At 37.4% G+C, this 17,405-nt stretch overlaps 4 protein-coding genes across 4 annotated transcripts; all 4 read left to right on the top strand.

Annotated features, from left to right (window-relative positions):
* Positions 1-82: 82 nt before the first annotated feature.
* On the top strand, positions 83-947 carry LOC112797985 (uncharacterized). Its single transcript, XM_025841123.3, has one exon. It carries the CDS (start codon positions 83-85, stop codon positions 644-646), a length of 564 nt encoding a protein of 187 aa, XP_025696908.1. The 3' UTR covers positions 647-947.
* A 111-nt stretch (positions 948-1,058) lies between these two features.
* LOC112797984 (uncharacterized) lies at positions 1,059-4,611 on the top strand. The gene is made up of 5 exons (XM_025841122.3): positions 1,059-1,709; positions 2,363-2,547; positions 3,232-3,330; positions 3,444-3,595; positions 3,870-4,611. The coding sequence occupies exons 2-5, from the start codon at positions 2,368-2,370 to the stop codon at positions 4,255-4,257; spliced, it is 819 nt and encodes a 272-aa protein (XP_025696907.1). The 5' UTR covers positions 1,059-1,709; positions 2,363-2,367; the 3' UTR covers positions 4,258-4,611.
* Positions 4,612-5,519: 908 nt separating this feature from the next.
* On the top strand, positions 5,520-8,858 carry LOC112797983 (proline dehydrogenase 2, mitochondrial). The gene is made up of 4 exons (XM_025841121.2): positions 5,520-6,749; positions 7,537-8,182; positions 8,321-8,561; positions 8,657-8,858. The coding sequence occupies exons 1-4, from the start codon at positions 6,195-6,197 to the stop codon at positions 8,697-8,699; spliced, it is 1,485 nt and encodes a 494-aa protein (XP_025696906.1). The 5' UTR covers positions 5,520-6,194; the 3' UTR covers positions 8,700-8,858.
* Positions 8,859-12,222: 3,364 nt separating this feature from the next.
* Positions 12,223-17,370, top strand: LOC112795419 (uncharacterized). The gene is made up of 2 exons (XM_025837350.1): positions 12,223-14,763; positions 14,836-17,370. The coding sequence occupies exons 1-2, from the start codon at positions 12,223-12,225 to the stop codon at positions 17,368-17,370; spliced, it is 5,076 nt and encodes a 1,691-aa protein (XP_025693135.1).
* Positions 17,371-17,405: the final 35 nt, after the last annotated feature.

Below are 17,405 nucleotides of genomic sequence, written 5' to 3'. Positions count from 1 at the left end.
ATTGTTTATATTCATTTCAGGTTTGATACGAACAACATTACATCTGTAAAATCTGAGAAGCCAAATACTGCAGTTCTGAAAGATGAGGCCTTTGGACGAGAAGGAGACAACGGCAGTGTTCGAGAAGCTGTTCAAGTTCGTGGGAAACAACCTCAAGAACATTGTGGAAAATCCCTCTCATGAAGGCCCTGAACCAAATCCTGGGCGATACTGCTTCCGTCTCCACAAGAACAAGATCTACTATGCAAGCGAGTCGCTTGTGAAGCGTGCCACCAATGTTGCCAGGCCCAGCCTTGTTTCCCTTGGTACCTGCATTGGCAAATACACCCATGGTGGAAGCTTCCATCTCACCGTTCAGGCCCTCAACCTGCTCGCCGCCAACGCCAAGCACAAGGTGTGGCTCAAGCCCCAGTCAGAGATGTCCTTTTTGTATGGAAACCATGTCTTGAAAAGTGCATTAGGGAGGATCACCGAGAACATTGCCCCCGGCGATGGGGTTGTGGTGTTTTCAATGGCTGATGTGCCGTTGGGCTTTGGGGTGGCTGCCAAATCAACACAAGATTGTAGGAAGCTCGACCCCAGTGCAATCGTTGTTTTGCACCAAGCTGATGTTGGAGAATACTTGAGGATGGAGGATGAGCTTTGAGTGTAAGGTTTTGACAATGGTGGTTGTTGTTGTAGGCTAAACTGTGAGGTTGATTCCGAATATGTCTTGTAACCTCATAAAATTTTGTTAGATATTGCAGTTAACTAGCTATATACTTTCCTACAAAGTTGTTCTTAAAATATGATTTAAGCCATGTCTACTTTTTTTATTCCTTTGTGATTGCTTTGGATGATCAGATTACTTACTCTATTGTGTCTGTTTTTACTTTTGTCTTGTGAATTGTGACTGAGGATTGTTGTAATCTTCCTCAATTTTATCAAATGAAGCTGCCTTAACAGTAGAGCCTCGCACTAGCACATTTAGCTCAAGTTTCACCATAAACACTTCTAATAATTGATGGGTAGTGAATTTTGAAAGGTTTATCATTTGAAATTCTTTACTATTATTGTTTAAGCACATGATGCCAATATTTTGTTACGCATAGGGATGACACATTTAGTTTTTCAAGCAATATTTCAACTTTGGTTTTCTTTTACCTGCACGGCAAAATAAGTTAAAAAAATATTAATTAATGTTAAAACAATTAAGATGGACTAGGTTAACTAAAATCACATATTATATATTTTAACCACTTAAAAAATGGACATCAATATTAGTTCTTTAAAAGAAATTTGCTAAAACATTCATTTATAAAGTTAGCTAATAATTTTAGTTTTATATACTAAATTATCTTTCAAACAAAAACTTGTATTTTGAATTTAAAGATATCTGTTAATAACAAATAAAATAAAATCTCGAATTACGATGCGAAAAAGATGAATTTAAATATTTTTATATTAATAAAAATATAAATAATACTTTGGGAGGCTAATATTTTTTCAGTTGGTAATAAATTATTTTCTTTTTGACTTTTCTTGAAAGAATAGAGAAAACTTCGAAAAGAAGGGTTTTGACCCTTTGGGCATTTCCATTTTCAAGCTCTTAAATATAGAAGAGCTACTGAGGAAGGAAAGAGAATAGTAGAAGGTTCCAAAACTGTGCGAATTGAGAAAGGGAACGGGAGTGAGGGAGTCTCATTCCTCTGCCACTGCCATTGCCGAAGGTTCATTCTTCTTCTTCTTATTATTCTTCAACCTCTATCTCTATTTTTGTAATTTTTTGTAGCATCTTCTCTTTGTTATGATTTTCAGTTATAGATTTTTGTCCCCCACCCCTCTCTTTCCATGTATTGACCTTAAAGCTTTGAAATTTATACGCTGATGAACCTTCAATTTCATTGCTTTCCATCTGCTCTTTATTCCTCTTACTTAAATCGTATTGTTATTATTTATTATTACATATATGTTTTGCTTTAGTGGTTAGCTAAAGTGTTAATTTTTACGAACTATTAAATATGGAGTCAACAAATTGGGGAATTAGGATGTAGTGAAAATCTTGCATCTGAGCTGATATCACTTTTGGTACCATTTGAGCTGATCATGTTTCTAGTTAGATGATATATTTTGGGTTATTTTCATGTGATGAGAGATTAGATGCCATGACTAATGTTGTTTTTGGGTTAATTACTAGTTTCTGCTCATTACTAATGTTATTTCTGCATCATTAAGTTTGTTTATGTTTTTACCCTTTTTTTCATATTTCTTTTAAGTTGGTTCATCTGCTATAGGGTTCTTCATCATTATAAATTATTCCCTTGAACAGGAAAAACAAAAGATAACTATTTCTGATTGATTACTTAACTTCTTGACATGGCAGTTAGAATGTACAATAATGTCAGACCCCAACTTGGGGTACCTCAACCCCAACCTCCTCCAATTAACTCGCAACCGAATCCATTTGGTAATGCATTTCAATCTGCTGGTTCAGGACTCATTCGAGGTGGATTGGGTGCATATGGAGAAAGATTATTTGGATCAAGCTCTGAGTATGTTCAAAGCAATGTATGTACAATTTCCATTTTAGTATTTATTTTAGTCAGTGATTTGTACTTGAACTATTACATCATATAGTGTTTCAATTATTTTTTTTTTTGTCTGGATACTTCAATAATGATGACTTCACATGAAAATGACATCGGGAACTGTTCGATGGATTGATATGTTTGACGGAGCCATCTAATGGTTCACAATGTCATCTTCATGCAAAAACATCATCATTGAAGTATTCACCTTTTTTTTCCCTCCATAAAAAGCTTCGGATACCAAATCTGATTGTATGTCTGTGATCAGCTCGATGTGTTCAAATTGTGTCTGGAAAACTGCTAGTGTTATTAAAGCTGTGATAACATTTTCAGTCACCGATTTCTAAGAAGTGTATCATCAGAATAATACCTACTGTTGTAGCACACAACTGAGCATTATTGTAAATGGGGTTTTGATATTACATTTTACAAGAGTATTTGAAGTGTTCTGTAATTTACTTTTGATTGTATTTCCTATGTGCCATATGCTCTCCTACCTTGGCTTCAATAATGGTTACGTCTAAACTAAATCCATCTTGAAGATCATATTGACTAGATCAATGGATCTTTAGTTGCTATCTTTGCTTATGTTAAATGTAGATATTCTCTCTAGGTCTGAATTTGGGGTTTTATATTTGAATTAACTGTATATGTTCAATAACAGATAAGTCGGTACTTCTCTGATCCTCAATACTACTTTCAAGTGAATGACCAGTATGTTAGGAACAAGTTAAAGGTGGTTTTGTTCCCATTTCTACACCGGGTAAGAAGTGATGTTACTCTTTTTTCACATTTATCTCACCGATTTTTTATATGAATATCTTAATTTATATTATTCCTCGCGCATTACCCTTATCTTTGTATTGTATTGTTCAGGGTCATTGGACAAGAATCACCGAACCAGTGGGAGGTAGACTTTCCTACAAACCTCCAATCTATGACATAAATGCACCTGACCTGTATATTCCACTAATGGCATTTGGCACCTATGTTGTTCTTGCCGGCATCTCATTGGGTCTTCGTGGAAAGTAAGTATATTACCTTTACTGTCCCCTCAAATTTGAACTTAGCCACTCATCGTTGTGCCTGCAGTTTGTGTTTCTGCATACAGTGTCAGTATCTTAACATGTCTCTTTCACTTGTATCTGATTATTGAACAGCTCCGTTCTCGCACCGCATGATTGGTGCTTAGCACTGTTTCTTCTGCTAAACCAATTTTTTTTTTCAATTTTCCTCTGTCCGCACGTGGTTTCTACTCTTTAATCTGTCATTGTTTGTTAAAACCACTCTAATCTTGGCCAGGTTTAGTCCCGAGGCTTTGAACTGGTTATTCATCAAGGGTTTGCTTGGTTGGTTTATGCAAGCGTCACTGCTTAAAATGATATTGCTTACATTGGGTGGTGGAGAAGCACCTCTGTTGGATATCGTAGCATACGGCGGGTATACCTTCACAGGTATGTCTTTGGCTGTGGCTGGAAGAATCTTATCGAGTTACGCGTACTACTTTTTGTTGCTTTGGACCTGCTTATGCATGGGAATATTCCTGGTGAAAACCATGAAAAGAGTCCTCTTCGCAGAGGTCAGGAGTTACGATTCGAGCAAACACCACTACCTCTTGCTCTTCATTGCCTTGGCTCAGTTCCCATTGTTCATATGGCTTGGCAATATTACTGTCAATTGGCTTATATAGAGTAATAAGGTTACTCTGCTTAGAAGCACTTAATGAACATTTTATTCCTTCTCCTTTATTGTAAATCCTCACCAAAGATGCATAATTTTAGAACTATTACACAAATGTTACATGATTTTGGTTATTCAATATGTCTAGTAGTAGTTGAAAGTTTGAAACTTATTTCTTCTCTACAAAGATGTTTCCACATGTGACATAGGTTACATGGTTTTTCCAACATCTATACTATGGAAAGACTTCGTGCTTCATAGTTTCTATCTTTGTCACAATTTTAAATCTTATATTGATTTGTATATCTTTAGTGTAACTTAGACATTAAGTTATTGAAGTCACATGCAAATTTGAAACTTCAAATTGATTCTTTTTTCTGTTTTAAGAACTGGTTTTTCCTTTTTATTTAAATTATCGTTTCAAATAGCCTTACAGACCGATTTGCTTAGTTGGCACTACACAATTAGCAAAAATGTTTATATAGGTTCACGTTTATATTGAACACTACTCTCGGTAACATAGCAACCATGGTTTGTATGATGACAGTAATACATCTATTTTTCACATGATGATTATGATTTGTGAATATATTTTTTCTTTAAAGAAAGATATTAAAACATTATTATTATTATTATTAAAGTAATGATTATGATGTACTCAAAAGCTCTCTTTCATCATACAATGTAAACATCAATGATTAAACTTATACACACGAGAAATAAATATAGTAAAAGTTTAATTTAGATTAGGTACAAGATGAAAATAAATTCTGTTTTTTTAGTTGATGTTATAAAATACTATATCTCAATATCGTGTTACGTTTATAAAAAAAATCAACTACCAAAATAATTATTTTATAAAATATATATTGAAATTGAATTAAAAAATATATGTATTTAAATATAAATATATGATAATTGATTTAGTAGTTAATTTTTTATGTGGACATGATATTTTTATTTTCAGTTTGGATTGATCTAATAATTAGTTTACTAGTTCCCTTAAGTAAATATTGAGTTCGAATTCTTTGTGCATGCGAGTTCTCATTCAAACAAGATTAATTCTTAATTCTTAGTCTATTGAATTGACTTAATTGAGAGATATCACAAATAAAAAAATCTATTTAATAAAAAAATCATATTTAACAATATCATTTTAAAAAAATTCATTCTCGATTTCATTACTATACTAGCACACTAACTTAATTAAGAAATACGTGTTAATTAGTATTTAGTAGTAAAGGAAGAGCATCCGGATGCTTCGTATAATGCCAATAGATGATTAGAGTAGTGGTGGATCCACGTAAGGTCTGTCTCAGCTCTGAATCTCTCTCAAAATTTGGACTCTAACCTTAGTTTGTTCTCCTCAAATCACGCCCTGTTCAAACTAGTGACTAGATACCATTTCCATTTGTACTCCTCTCCCACCACCAAAAACAACAAACACCGCCCACCACCAACTTGCACAAAACTAAATTACAAGATAATCCCCTATTTTAAAGGGAATAAAACCAAGACCAATTAGGATAAAGATATCACACACTACCCTCATGCACTTGACTTCTTCCCACCATAACACACCCTTTATTTTTTCTTAATTACCTTAATTAACCTGAAACGTTTCGTTTCTTTCCCACCCCTATATAATCCCCTCCAATCCCTCACTTCAAAAACCACATCTTTGCATCGCATCATCCCATTGCATCCCCAATAGGCCATATAACCAACGCACACCAAACAAACAAAGAGAAGGAGAGAGAGGGAGAGAAAAAACAAACAACAACCAACAAACAACAAACATAAAAACAACCACCACCGCCGCAACCGCAACCACAATCGCAGCCGCGCAACCAGATAAAAACTTCTTTTAAGATATACGGTGATAAGAATTTTTATTTTATCGTTTTATATTCCGAAAAAAAAAAAAAAAACCAACTCAAACCGTTGATGGCCACCCGCGTAATCCCACCAAGAATCCTGAGGAATCTGCGATACAACACAGCCACCAAGCCCTTGGCCTCGTCCCACCCTTCCTCCCTCTCCCCAACTCTCTCTCCTCCTTGTTTATCGGACCCTAAGCCGCCGTCCCAAACCGTCCTCCGCCCCGCCTTGGACCCGTCCGCCCTCGACTTCAACGACGTCCAGTCCCTCTTCTCCTACGTCCCAACCTCCAACCTCCTCCGCTCCACCGCCGTCCTCCATGCCACGGCCGTCGAGCCAATGGTCGACCTTGGAATGTGGATCATGCGGTCCAAGCTCTTCGAGGTCGAGGGGGTTAAGGACGTCATCCTCGCCGCCATCAGAAACACCTTCTACGGGCATTTCTGCGCTGGCGAGGATGCCGTCACCGCCGGAAAGAGCATCAGGGCTCTGAATGACGCTGGTTTGAGGGGAATGCTTGTCTACGGCGTAGAAGACGCTCATGACAACGAAGGATGTGATCGGAACCTGAAATGTTTCCTTCACACCGTTGACGTCAGCAGATCGCTTCCACCATCTTCGGTAAAGCCTCTCATACTTACCATTCTTAACGGTTTTAATGGCTTCAATTTAATTAAAATGTTTTTGGCATGCCATGTTTATCACACCACTTTTTATATACTAAATAAATGATGTACAGTTCTTAATTTTTTTTTCATTAACTGGTATATGTACATCGTTTATTAATTAGTATTAAATTTGGTGTTATAGATTCTGGTGTGCATGTATAAGATTCTGTCGTTTGTTTTTTGTTTGTGGTGTTGGGTTTTTGCATGTAACGGACGGCAACGAATGAACGTGAAAAGTGAAAACTCAATTCGATCTGCACGATCTGCATGAGAGAAGGAATGAATATGAACCATGGAGAAGAGAAGGAGAAAGAGAAGGAGAAGGAGTTGGAGAAGGAGGAGGAGGAGGAGATGCAAAAAAAATCATCAATCACCATCTATGGATGTTGGATCATTGGACCCCACCCCACTATTGCTGCTTTTTTGGTTCGGTGGTTGATCACATGGAACATATGAATTGTTGATGAATGGAAAAATCTAGTACGGTAATTGTTACTAGGGAACAAGGATTGATGATGTCTCAGATGGGGTTCATTCATCGGTTCATACACACAATACTAGCTAGTGTGAACAGCAACTAAGAAAGAAACAAAGAATCTTCATGATGATGATTTCATCAATGTCTAGTATTTGGTAAAAGATAAAAAAAGCTAAGCACAATAACTTTTTTGGTTCGGTGGTTGATCACATGGGACTAATTGATGTTTGTTTCAAATTTCTTTGTAATTTTGATTTGACAGGTGAGCTTTGTGATTGTGAAAATAACTGCGATATGTCCCATGAGCCTGCTAGAGAGATTGAGTGACTTGCTAAGGTGGCAACAAAAAGATCCTTCTTTCAACTTGCCATGGAAGCAAGATTCATTCCCTCTATTCTCAGATTCAACACCATTGTACCACACAAGGAAGAGACCTGAGGCTCTAACACCACAAGAAGAGAGTGATCTTGAACTTGCAATGCAAAGACTCAATGAGCTTTCCCAAAAGTGTGTGCAAGCCAATGTTCCTTTACTGGTTGATGCAGAGCATACTTCAGTTCAACCAGCCATTGATTATTTTACCTACAATGCTGCCATTAATCACAACAAGGGTGAGAGCCCTATAGTGTTTGGGACCATGCAGACATACCTTAAGGATGCCAAGGAGAGGCTCTTGCTTGCAACAGAGGCAGCAGATAAGATGGGGATCCCAATGGGATTCAAGTTGGTGAGGGGTGCTTATATGTCTAGTGAGAGGAAATTGGCTTCTTCTTTGGGCTATGCTTCCCCTATTCACAACACCATTCAAGACACTCACAAGTGTTTCAATGATTGCTCCTCTTTTCTTCTTGAGAAAGTTGCCAATGGCCCTGGTGGCCTTGTTCTTGCCACCCATAATATTGAATCAGGTACTTACTTTTTAGTACTCTTAATAACAATTACATGAAAATTACTCTAACTATTTGTGTATGAGTAAGACCATTCAGAATCGTTAGATAAGTTAACATGTTAATGTGAAATTAATGAATGTTGAATAATTTGGGCAGGGAAATTAGCTGCTGCAAAAGCACATGAGATAGGGATTGGAAAGGTGAACCACAAGCTTGAATTTGCACAGCTTCTAGGAATGTCAGAGGCACTTTCCTATGGTTTGAGCAATGCAGGGTTTCAGGTTAGTAAGTATATGCCATTTGGACCTGTAGAGACAGTCATGCCTTATCTTCTTAGAAGGGCTGAAGAGAATAGAGGGATGTTAGCAGCTTCAGGCTTTGATAGGTTACTAATGAGGTAATTAATTCATTAACCATTTCTAATTATTTTAATTTAACTAACCCTCTAAATTATTATCATTATTAATAAATTCTTTAATTTGTTATGTGCAGGAAGGAGTTAGGAAGGAGACTAAAAGCTGCTTTAGGAGTTTAGTTTAGTTAAATTGTTGGGATGCATGGGATGTAATAATGTCTTTTGTGCAGGCAAAGATTAAAGATTGATTGCCTTTTCATTGTACAAAGTAGAGAATCTTGTATTCTTTTTTCTGAATTCTGAATTCAGATTAATGAAATGTGCATTGCCATTTCTGTATTTCCGTTTTTTTGTGCATATATGCTGCAATTGAAACATACAAGCCATAGTTAGAATTTAAGCTGAATTGCACAAATTAAGAAATAATGAAATCGATTCACAAAAACTATATCAAAAGTTGAGGTTTAATAAGGTTCCAAGTTTATATAACAACAATGCAAGTTCTATAATTTTCTTTTCCTCAAATCTATCTAATCTATGTTAATGCTAAATTAAATTATCAGATAGAATAATAAACTTTAAACTATTTGTCTAGTGCTTAATGTTAGTGATCATCTCCACCTAACAAGGGCAAAAGTTGCATATCTACCAAGCATTAATTAAAGAAAGACAAACTTGTTCAATCTAAACTTGAATACTACTATATGTTTAGAAAAAAAATGATATTTAGGTATTTAATTAAATTAGTGCATGTGTTATTTTTGTACACTAATATTAAGTCATTATCTTAGTTAGGTGTCCATACAAATAATATTACCTATATCTGTTTTTTAAGTGTTTTTATTTAACTATTGGATTATTGGATCTAAATGGTTGATAGAATAAATTTGTTCTATTAAGCTAATAATATAATATATATATACCTTGAAAGTAACCTCTTAATTTGAAATTTAAAGTATAAGTCTCTTTCATGCATTTTCAATGGTTCAATGGTAATCCTTACTTGTGGTCTTGTGAAGCATCGTATATGTTGGAAGAAAAGGAGTAAAATGAGTCAAATCAAATGTAAATATCAAAGAAAAAGTCCAAAAGTTTGGCACTTTCTAAGGTTGGAAAATGACTCTCAGCCGAAAAGTGACACTTATTAGTAATATGATTCCAACTCCAAATACAAGAACAAAATAAATAATGATCCAAGTCCAAGTTGCATATTCCACTAGTTTAATTTCAATTCAAAGTTGTCTATTTTGTGAATAATAATAAAGAGAATATATATGTCATCAGTTTATCACCACTCGTTCCAATTGTTAGGATATGTTTAGTACAACTTGTCCCTATATCTTCTGCCATATAATATAAATACAAGACTAATTACACTTGCTTTTTTTTTTAAGTTTAATAAAGTTCAACTCATTTCTATTTCTAAAATTATACATTGATACTCCACTGGTTTTGATAGTAATACTTAGAACTCTTATAATTTTTTTTTTTAAGAAAGAACATTAAAAATGAAAAATTGAAAATTCTTATAAATAAAACTTAGCTCCCTCTTACAAGAAGTTCTTGTTCATTGTTTTTTGTCTAGCCATTATAAAGAATGGTTCTGGCCTACTTGATACTGTGACAAATCATCATAATAAGTTAATAACATAAATTATTACATAAAAACATTTAATTAAATTAACACAATTTTATTTTGGCAAGTGGAAATCGGAAAGGCCAAAATTAGCCGCAAGTTGCAACAATGAAAGTGACCCAAGCCAAAAGAGTAAGGACAATGTGCACAAATTGTACATGCACAACAGCACAAGTGTATGCTCCATTAATAAATTATAAGTAATTATTTTAAGGCCAATTTTATGATTTTTTTTATTTGGTATCTAACTTTTGTCTAATTTATTTTTTATAATAATTTTTAAATATTTTGAATATTTTAATTTTTTTATTTTTAAATTTAAAATTAATTATTCAATATTTTTTAGTAATTAAACAATAATTTTTTGACACTATTAGAAAACCTTATTTTAATTCAACGGACCAAAATGAAAGTTGAAGTCAAAGTTGGAGATTCCATTCCACCTATTGCTGAGTTGGATTCCATGGATTTTCTCCTGTCACGCAGACATTGCATTGAATCCCCATCATAATAGGAGGACAACCTAAAATAAAGTTCAACAAACATCATTTAAAACCAAAAGATACGCTCCACCATTAACATGTGCTTCTTTGTCCTTTTTTCTCGGTAGATTCCCATTAACTTGTGCATGTTAATTGTTAAGTGAATCTATGATCCTGGGAAGTAGGAACTCTTGAATTCTGTGATCTTAAAATATCCGAGATTTGTTGAATTTGCTAAAAATTGTGGTGAAGGTTTTTTTTAGAAGCAGAATTTTTCTTTTATTAAAAAATGTGTAAAGAATTTTAGGTCATGACATATTCAAGAATTTCTAAGAGTAACATACTTAAATAATTTGGTATATAATTCTCTTAATAATTAAGGTTTTTGAGCTCTAAAATATAAGAAACAATCATGCTAGAGAACCAAGATAGTTCCAGCAAAAAATTAGCCAAATATATTTGGGTGAATCTAAAATCTCTATGTAGATAGTGTTTATGGTAGGCATTAAGATGTTTTTTTTTTTGTAAATTGGATAGTTCTAAATCTGTTTTTTAATTTATCATGTTTTAGGCATTTGGAGAGAGGAGGAGGATGCGAAAGTTAATTGAATTAGTTTTTATGATTCACGTTGCAATGATACTGAACGTATCTCCTCCTAATTTAAATGTGATAAAATATTTAATAACTAATATTTTAAATCATAAATAAATAAAACTAATATTATTATATTTATAATTAACTAAATTATTTTATTCTTAACTAATTTAGAGTTGGTTAGATATACTTTTACATAAAAAAATATTAACACTAAATAACTTTACCCTAATAAATAGTGGAGAATGGTACGGTGTAAGAGTTAAGACAAATTAGTGGATACTCAACAAGATTTGACAGAGGCAGAGTGACACATGCACCGAGATCCAATGTTTATTTAACACACTATTTGTGTTCCTCAGACCTCAATTGTTGGTGGTAAGAAATTTCCACCTAAATATCCTAAACTACGCGTTTGAAAGAATAATAAGGGTAGAATGTTTATACTCTGAACTATAATTTTTTTATCTCTAGCTATTATTATTATTATTATTATTATTATTATTATTATTATTATTTGGAGGCTTAAGCCTTGATACGACCGTTATACGTCGGTTACGAGTTATAACTCGGCGACGCCTTGATAACCGATAAATCCTTTATGCCGAGTTAATGGCATTGATCAACCTTATGATCAGTTACATCGGTTACGCCTTAAAAGGCATGTTAAGGAGTATGAGCCGTTACGGTATCTTGGATATAAAAAGCGATCAAAAGAATCGGTAGAGGTAGACTTTTCTGACCCTTTACTTTCTAAAAAATAAATTCTCCTAAACTGACTTGAGCGTCGGAGTACTTTTGCAGGTACTTCCCCCCTCTCCTCTTTGACTCCACTGGTTGGTTGTGGAACACTACAGCCTAAGGACAAGCTCGGCCTACCATTGCTCGGGGACGAACTATAGTTCGGCTATAACCAGGCAAGAACATTTGGCGCCCACCGTGGGGCCCGAAACTTGAAGTCCCTCTATTTCAGGCCCTAATACCTCGACGATGGCTGACGCTCCTCCTCCCACCCCATCGGAGCTCCTCCGTATGGTGACCGAACTTCAACAAGCGAATCAGCGCATGGCCGAGGCTAATGAGCATATGAGAAACGAGAATCAACGTATGCAACAACAAATCGAACAGTTAATCAACGCCCGCATTGAGCATGGTAACAATCATGACGCACGAAATAATGACGAGGAACATCGCACACATGTGTCGGAGACACCTCAGGACGAGGAAGGCGGCGGTTCGCACGACAGCGAAAAAAGAGCCGAAACAGATAAAGACGAGCTTGACAATTCCACAGGGCCATTCACGGCGGACATCATGAATTTCCAGTTGCCTAGGCAATTTACTCTACCAACAACATTGACTCCTTATGATGGATTGGGAGACCCAAAGCAACACATCAAGAAGTTCCGATCAATTATGATCGTTAATGGTGCATCTGATCCTATTCTCTGCCGTTGTTTTCCTTCTTTCTTAGATGGTCCTGCACTTGACTGGTTTTGCTCTTTGCCTGCAGATTCTATTTCCCGATTTCAGGAACTGGCGAAGCAATTTGAGGACCATTTTGCAGCATCCGCTATTTACCTACATGACTCGGACTATCTGACAACTGTTAAACAAGGCCCTCAAGAAAGCCTAAAGGACTACATCACCCGTTTCACGAAGATAGCAATGAGGATCCCTGATCTCCATCCTGAAGTCCACTTGCATGCTATTAAGAGTGGGCTCCGTCCAGGAAAATTCCAGGAGGCTATCGCGGTAGCTAAACCAAAAACCCTGGCCGAGTTCCGCGAAAAGGCTAAAGGACAAATCGACATCGAAGAACTCCGTCAAGCTCGGAAAACAGAAAAGTCGGCAATCACCAAAGACGACGAGAAGCCTCGCGAAACTAGAAAAAGCTTCAAACCAGTACCTCGATATGAGTCATATACGCAGTTCAACACCAAGCGGGACGACATCATCAAGGAGATATTAAATTCTAAGCTGATCAAACCTCCACGGAAAGCCGGGAGTTATCCAGAGCCAAAAAACGTTGATAAATCCAAATATTGTTCATTTCATCAGAAATTCGGTCATACAACCGATGAATGTGTGATCGCTAAAGATCTCCTTGAACGATTGGCAAGACAGGGCCACCTTGATAAATTCATCGCAGGTCACATGCAAAAGAGATCCACTTCTGCCACAGATCCATCCTCGGTAGCAACTCCATCAAAGGACAAAGAGAAAGTTCCTGCCCAACCCAGGGGCATAATCAATTGCATCTCTGGGGGCTATGCCGGAGGAGGATGCACAAGCTCTGCACGTAAACGCACATACAGAGCAATGCTCGCCCTGACGGATACGGCCAATAATTCTCAGCCGACACAGAAGCCACCTGAGATAACGTTCTCCCAGACTGATTATCATGCTCAAAACACAAATCTCGATGATCCTGTTGTCATCTCTATCCAACTGGGCGACTTAATAGTTCGGAAAGTACTGCTGGATCCAGGCAGCAGTGCTGACGTTTTATTCTTCACTACATTTGAAAAAATGAAATTAAGTACTAACATTTTGCAACCATCTGTAGGGGACTTGGTCGGCTTCTCAGGAGAGCGGGTCCCGGTCATGGGTTCCGTATGGTTACAAACCACATTGGGAGAACAGCCTGCATCTAGAACACAAGACATTCAATATTTGGTGGTCGACACTTTCAGTCCTTACAACCTTATTTTAGGGCGACCCTTCTTAAACAGGTTTGCCGCAATTGTATCTACTGTTCATCTCTGTATCAAGTTTCCCCTGCAGGATAATACCGTGGCCATAGTCCACGGCGACTTACAAGATGCTCGGCACTGTTACAACACTAGCCTAAAACCCATCAAAAGAAATAATGACAGACGTGTAAACTCCATAGGCGCAGAGCAACCGATGCTTACCGAACTAGATCTCCGGGCCGACCTTCAAGATCGTCCTCTACCCAATGAGGAACTGATTAAGCTCACTCTGACAGATGATCCAACCAAATTTACATTTATCGGCGCATCCATCAAAGGTGATGCGAAAAGCAAGCTCATCAACTTCCTACGACAGAACGCCGACCTATTCGCCTGGACATCAGGGGACATGCCAGGAATTAGCCCTTCAGTCATTACACATAAGCTCGCCATCAACCCGGCAGCCCGACCAGTAGCACAGAAAAAAAGAAACCTCGGCACAGAAAAGAGATTGGCATCCATGGACGAGGCTAAAAAGCTAATTGATGCAAATTTCATACGAGAAATCAGATTCACAACCTGGCTAGCCAACATCGTAATGGTAAAGAAACATAACGGTAAATGGCGCATGTGTGTTGATTTCACAGACTTAAATAAAGCATGTCCAAAAGACGCATATCCTTTACCTTCAATTGATACCTTAGTAGATAACTCTTGCGGTTATGGTACATTAAGTTTTATGGATGCATACTCTGGATACAACCAGATCTTTATGCATCCATCAGATCAAGAAAAAACTGCTTTTATAACTGAATATGGTAACTATTGCTATAATGTCATGCCTTTTGGCTTAAAGAATGCAGGGGCCACATACCAGCGGCTAATGAACAAAGTCTTCAACCAACAGATCGGCAGAAACCTAGAAGTCTATGTTGATGACATGGTGGCCAAGACAAAGATCGGAGAAAACCATGTCGACGACCTTACAGAGATATTTGGTCAAATCCGACTTTACAACATGAGACTTAATCCAGAAAAATGTGCCTTTGGTGTTAACGGTGGGAAATTTCTCGGTTTCATTCTGACCAACCGAGGAATCGAGGCCAACCCAGAAAAATGTCAGGCCATCCTAGACATGAGCAGCCCTACAAGCATAAAGGAAGTGCAGAGATTAACAGGACGACTAGCAGCACTGTCTAGATTCTTACCTTGTTTAGCATCTAAATCAGCGAATTTTTTTCATTGCTTACGAAAAAACACAGCTTTTCACTGGGATGAAAACTGCGAACTGGCATTTCAAAATTTCAAAAAATTCCTTTCTAAACCACCTGTTCTACAAAAGCCCAAAGACGGTGAACCCTTATATTTATATTTGTCTATCACTGATATATCAGTTAGTGCTGTCCTTGTTGCAGAAAATAATAAGACTCAACAGCCGATCTATTTTGTGAGCAAATCACTCCAGAACGCCGAGCTTCGATATCCGAAGTTGGAGAAACTAGCTTACGCCCTTGTTTTTGCAGCAAGAAGGCTTCGTCCTTATTTTCAGAGTCACACGATCAATGTTAGGACGTCTCAACCATTACGCCAAATACTCGCCAGACCAGAGCTTGCCGGACGATTGATCAAATGGTCCATCGAACTCTCGGAGTTCGACATCTGTTACCAACCTCGGACATCTATAAAGTCACAATATTTAGCTGATTTTATTGCTGAATTTACAGGACCCACCCAGAATGAGGATGGAGATAAATGGGTGCTATTCGTTGATGGAGCATCAAACCCACAAGGAGCTGGTGCAGGAATACTCTTGGAAAACCCCGAGGGAGTGATATTTGAACATTCTCTCCGATTTTGCTTCAAAGCCAGTAACAATCAGGCCGAATACGAAGCCCTCATCGCAGGGCTCAGGTTAGCAATCGAATTGCAAGTCAATAACTTACACGTTTACTGTGATTCCTTATTAGTGGTTCAACAAGTAAATCAGCATTTTCAAACAAAAGACCCTATTCTGCTAAGATATCTTGAAGTTGTTAATAAACTGATTACTCGTTTTTCAAAAATCGAAATTACCCACATAGAAAGAGATCAAAATCATAGGGCAGATATACTATCTAAATTAGCTACTAGTCAGTCGCATAATGCTTCACTTTTGCAGTCAACTTTACATGAGCCGAGCATAAATATGATCGGCAACATACAACCCGATGATTCTTGGCAAAAGCCATTCATTCAATACCTCAAAAATGCAACACTCCCGCTAGAAGTAAAAGACATTAAAAAGTTTAAAAGACAAGCATCATTTTTTATATTGCTGAATGACGAATTATACAGGCGAGGTTATTCTCGACCATTACTAAAATGCTTAAACAGAGCCGAGGCTGAAATTGCCCTAGCCGAAGTTCACGAGGGCATCTGTGGAATACATTCAGGCGCCAGGAGTTTAGCACGTAAAATTCTCCGGGCAGGTTTTTACTGGCCGACCATATGGGAAGACAGCCAGAAAAAGGTTCGCACTTGTGAACACTGCCAGAAGCACGCCCCAATACTTAACATTCCAGCCGAAGAATTACACCAGTCAACGGTAAGCTGGCCATTTCATAAATGGGGAATTGATATCCTCAGACCTTTCCCCACGGCACCAAGACAGGTAAAGTTTTTAGTTGTCGCAATCGATTACTTTTCTAAATGGATTGAAGCTCAACCTCTAGCCAGAATTACGTCGGCACAAATGATATCATTTGTGTGGCAACATATAATCTGCAGATTTGGTATACCACAACACATTGTGTCTGACAATGGTCGGCAGTTCATAGACCATAATTTTCAGACTTTTTTGCAGAACTTAAAAGTGAAACAACATTTTTCCTCAGTAGAACATCCTCAATCAAATGGCTTAGCAGAAGCTGCCAACAAGGTCCTTCTCCAAGCTCTAAGGAAAAAACTCGACAACGCTAAAGGCCTTTGGGCCGAGCTCGTTCCAGAAATCTTATGGGGATACAACACTTCGGTGCACTCAACAACAAAGGAAACACCATTTCGTTTGGTGTATGGTTCCGATGCAATGATTCCGGTTGAAGTATCACAAAACTCCTTAAGAACACAACACGAAGCCCATGATGAAGCCCGCCGAGCCGAGCTAGACTTGGTTGAAGAAATCCGAGCAATAGCAACAATTCAGCAGAAAGCACTGCAGCAACGAATAGCTCAACGTCATAACAAGACCGTCAGACCGAGGTCATTCTGCCAAGGAGATTTAGTGTTACGCAAAACTGAAACAGCCCGCAAGCCACCTACCCATGGTAAGCTTGCCGCAACATGGGACGGACCTTATAGAGTACGTCAAGTGGTCGGCAGAGGCGCCTACCAACTAGAGGAATTAGACGGAACAACACTTCCTAACACCTGGAATGTTACTTCATTAAAGAAATACTACAGCTAACACGATGCAGCATGCTAGTACTCTTTTTCCTAACT

The sequence above is a fragment of the Arachis hypogaea genome, chromosome 4, assembly GCF_003086295.3.
Source record: "Arachis hypogaea cultivar Tifrunner chromosome 4, arahy.Tifrunner.gnm2.J5K5, whole genome shotgun sequence".
Taxonomy (NCBI): domain Eukaryota; kingdom Viridiplantae; phylum Streptophyta; class Magnoliopsida; order Fabales; family Fabaceae; genus Arachis; species Arachis hypogaea.
The sequence above is the reverse complement of the archived record's forward strand: the minus strand, read 5'-3'. Positions and strand labels throughout refer to the sequence as shown.

Bases quoted from the DNA above. Each gene is read 5' to 3' on its own strand.
- LOC112795419 (XM_025837350.1), top strand. From the start codon at position 12,223: ATGGCTGACGCTCCTCCTCCCACCCCATCGGAGCTCCTCCGTATGGTG. The intron at 14,764-14,835 runs GTCATGCCTTTT...TTCAACCAACAG, and splicing joins ATGGTAACTATTGCTATAAT to ATCGGCAGAAACCTAGAAGT.
- LOC112797984 (XM_025841122.3), top strand. From the start codon at position 2,368: ATGTACAATAATGTCAGACCCCAACTTGGGGTACCTCAACCCCAACCT. The intron at 3,331-3,443 runs GTAAGAAGTGAT...TGTATTGTTCAG, and splicing joins TGTTCCCATTTCTACACCGG to GGTCATTGGACAAGAATCAC. The intron at 3,596-3,869 runs GTAAGTATATTA...AATCTTGGCCAG, and splicing joins TCATTGGGTCTTCGTGGAAA to GTTTAGTCCCGAGGCTTTGA.
- LOC112797985 (XM_025841123.3), top strand. From the start codon at position 83: ATGAGGCCTTTGGACGAGAAGGAGACAACGGCAGTGTTCGAGAAGCTG.
- LOC112797983 (XM_025841121.2), top strand. From the start codon at position 6,195: ATGGCCACCCGCGTAATCCCACCAAGAATCCTGAGGAATCTGCGATAC. The intron at 6,750-7,536 runs GTAAAGCCTCTC...TTGATTTGACAG, and splicing joins GATCGCTTCCACCATCTTCG to GTGAGCTTTGTGATTGTGAA. The intron at 8,562-8,656 runs GTAATTAATTCA...TGTTATGTGCAG, and splicing joins TTTGATAGGTTACTAATGAG to GAAGGAGTTAGGAAGGAGAC.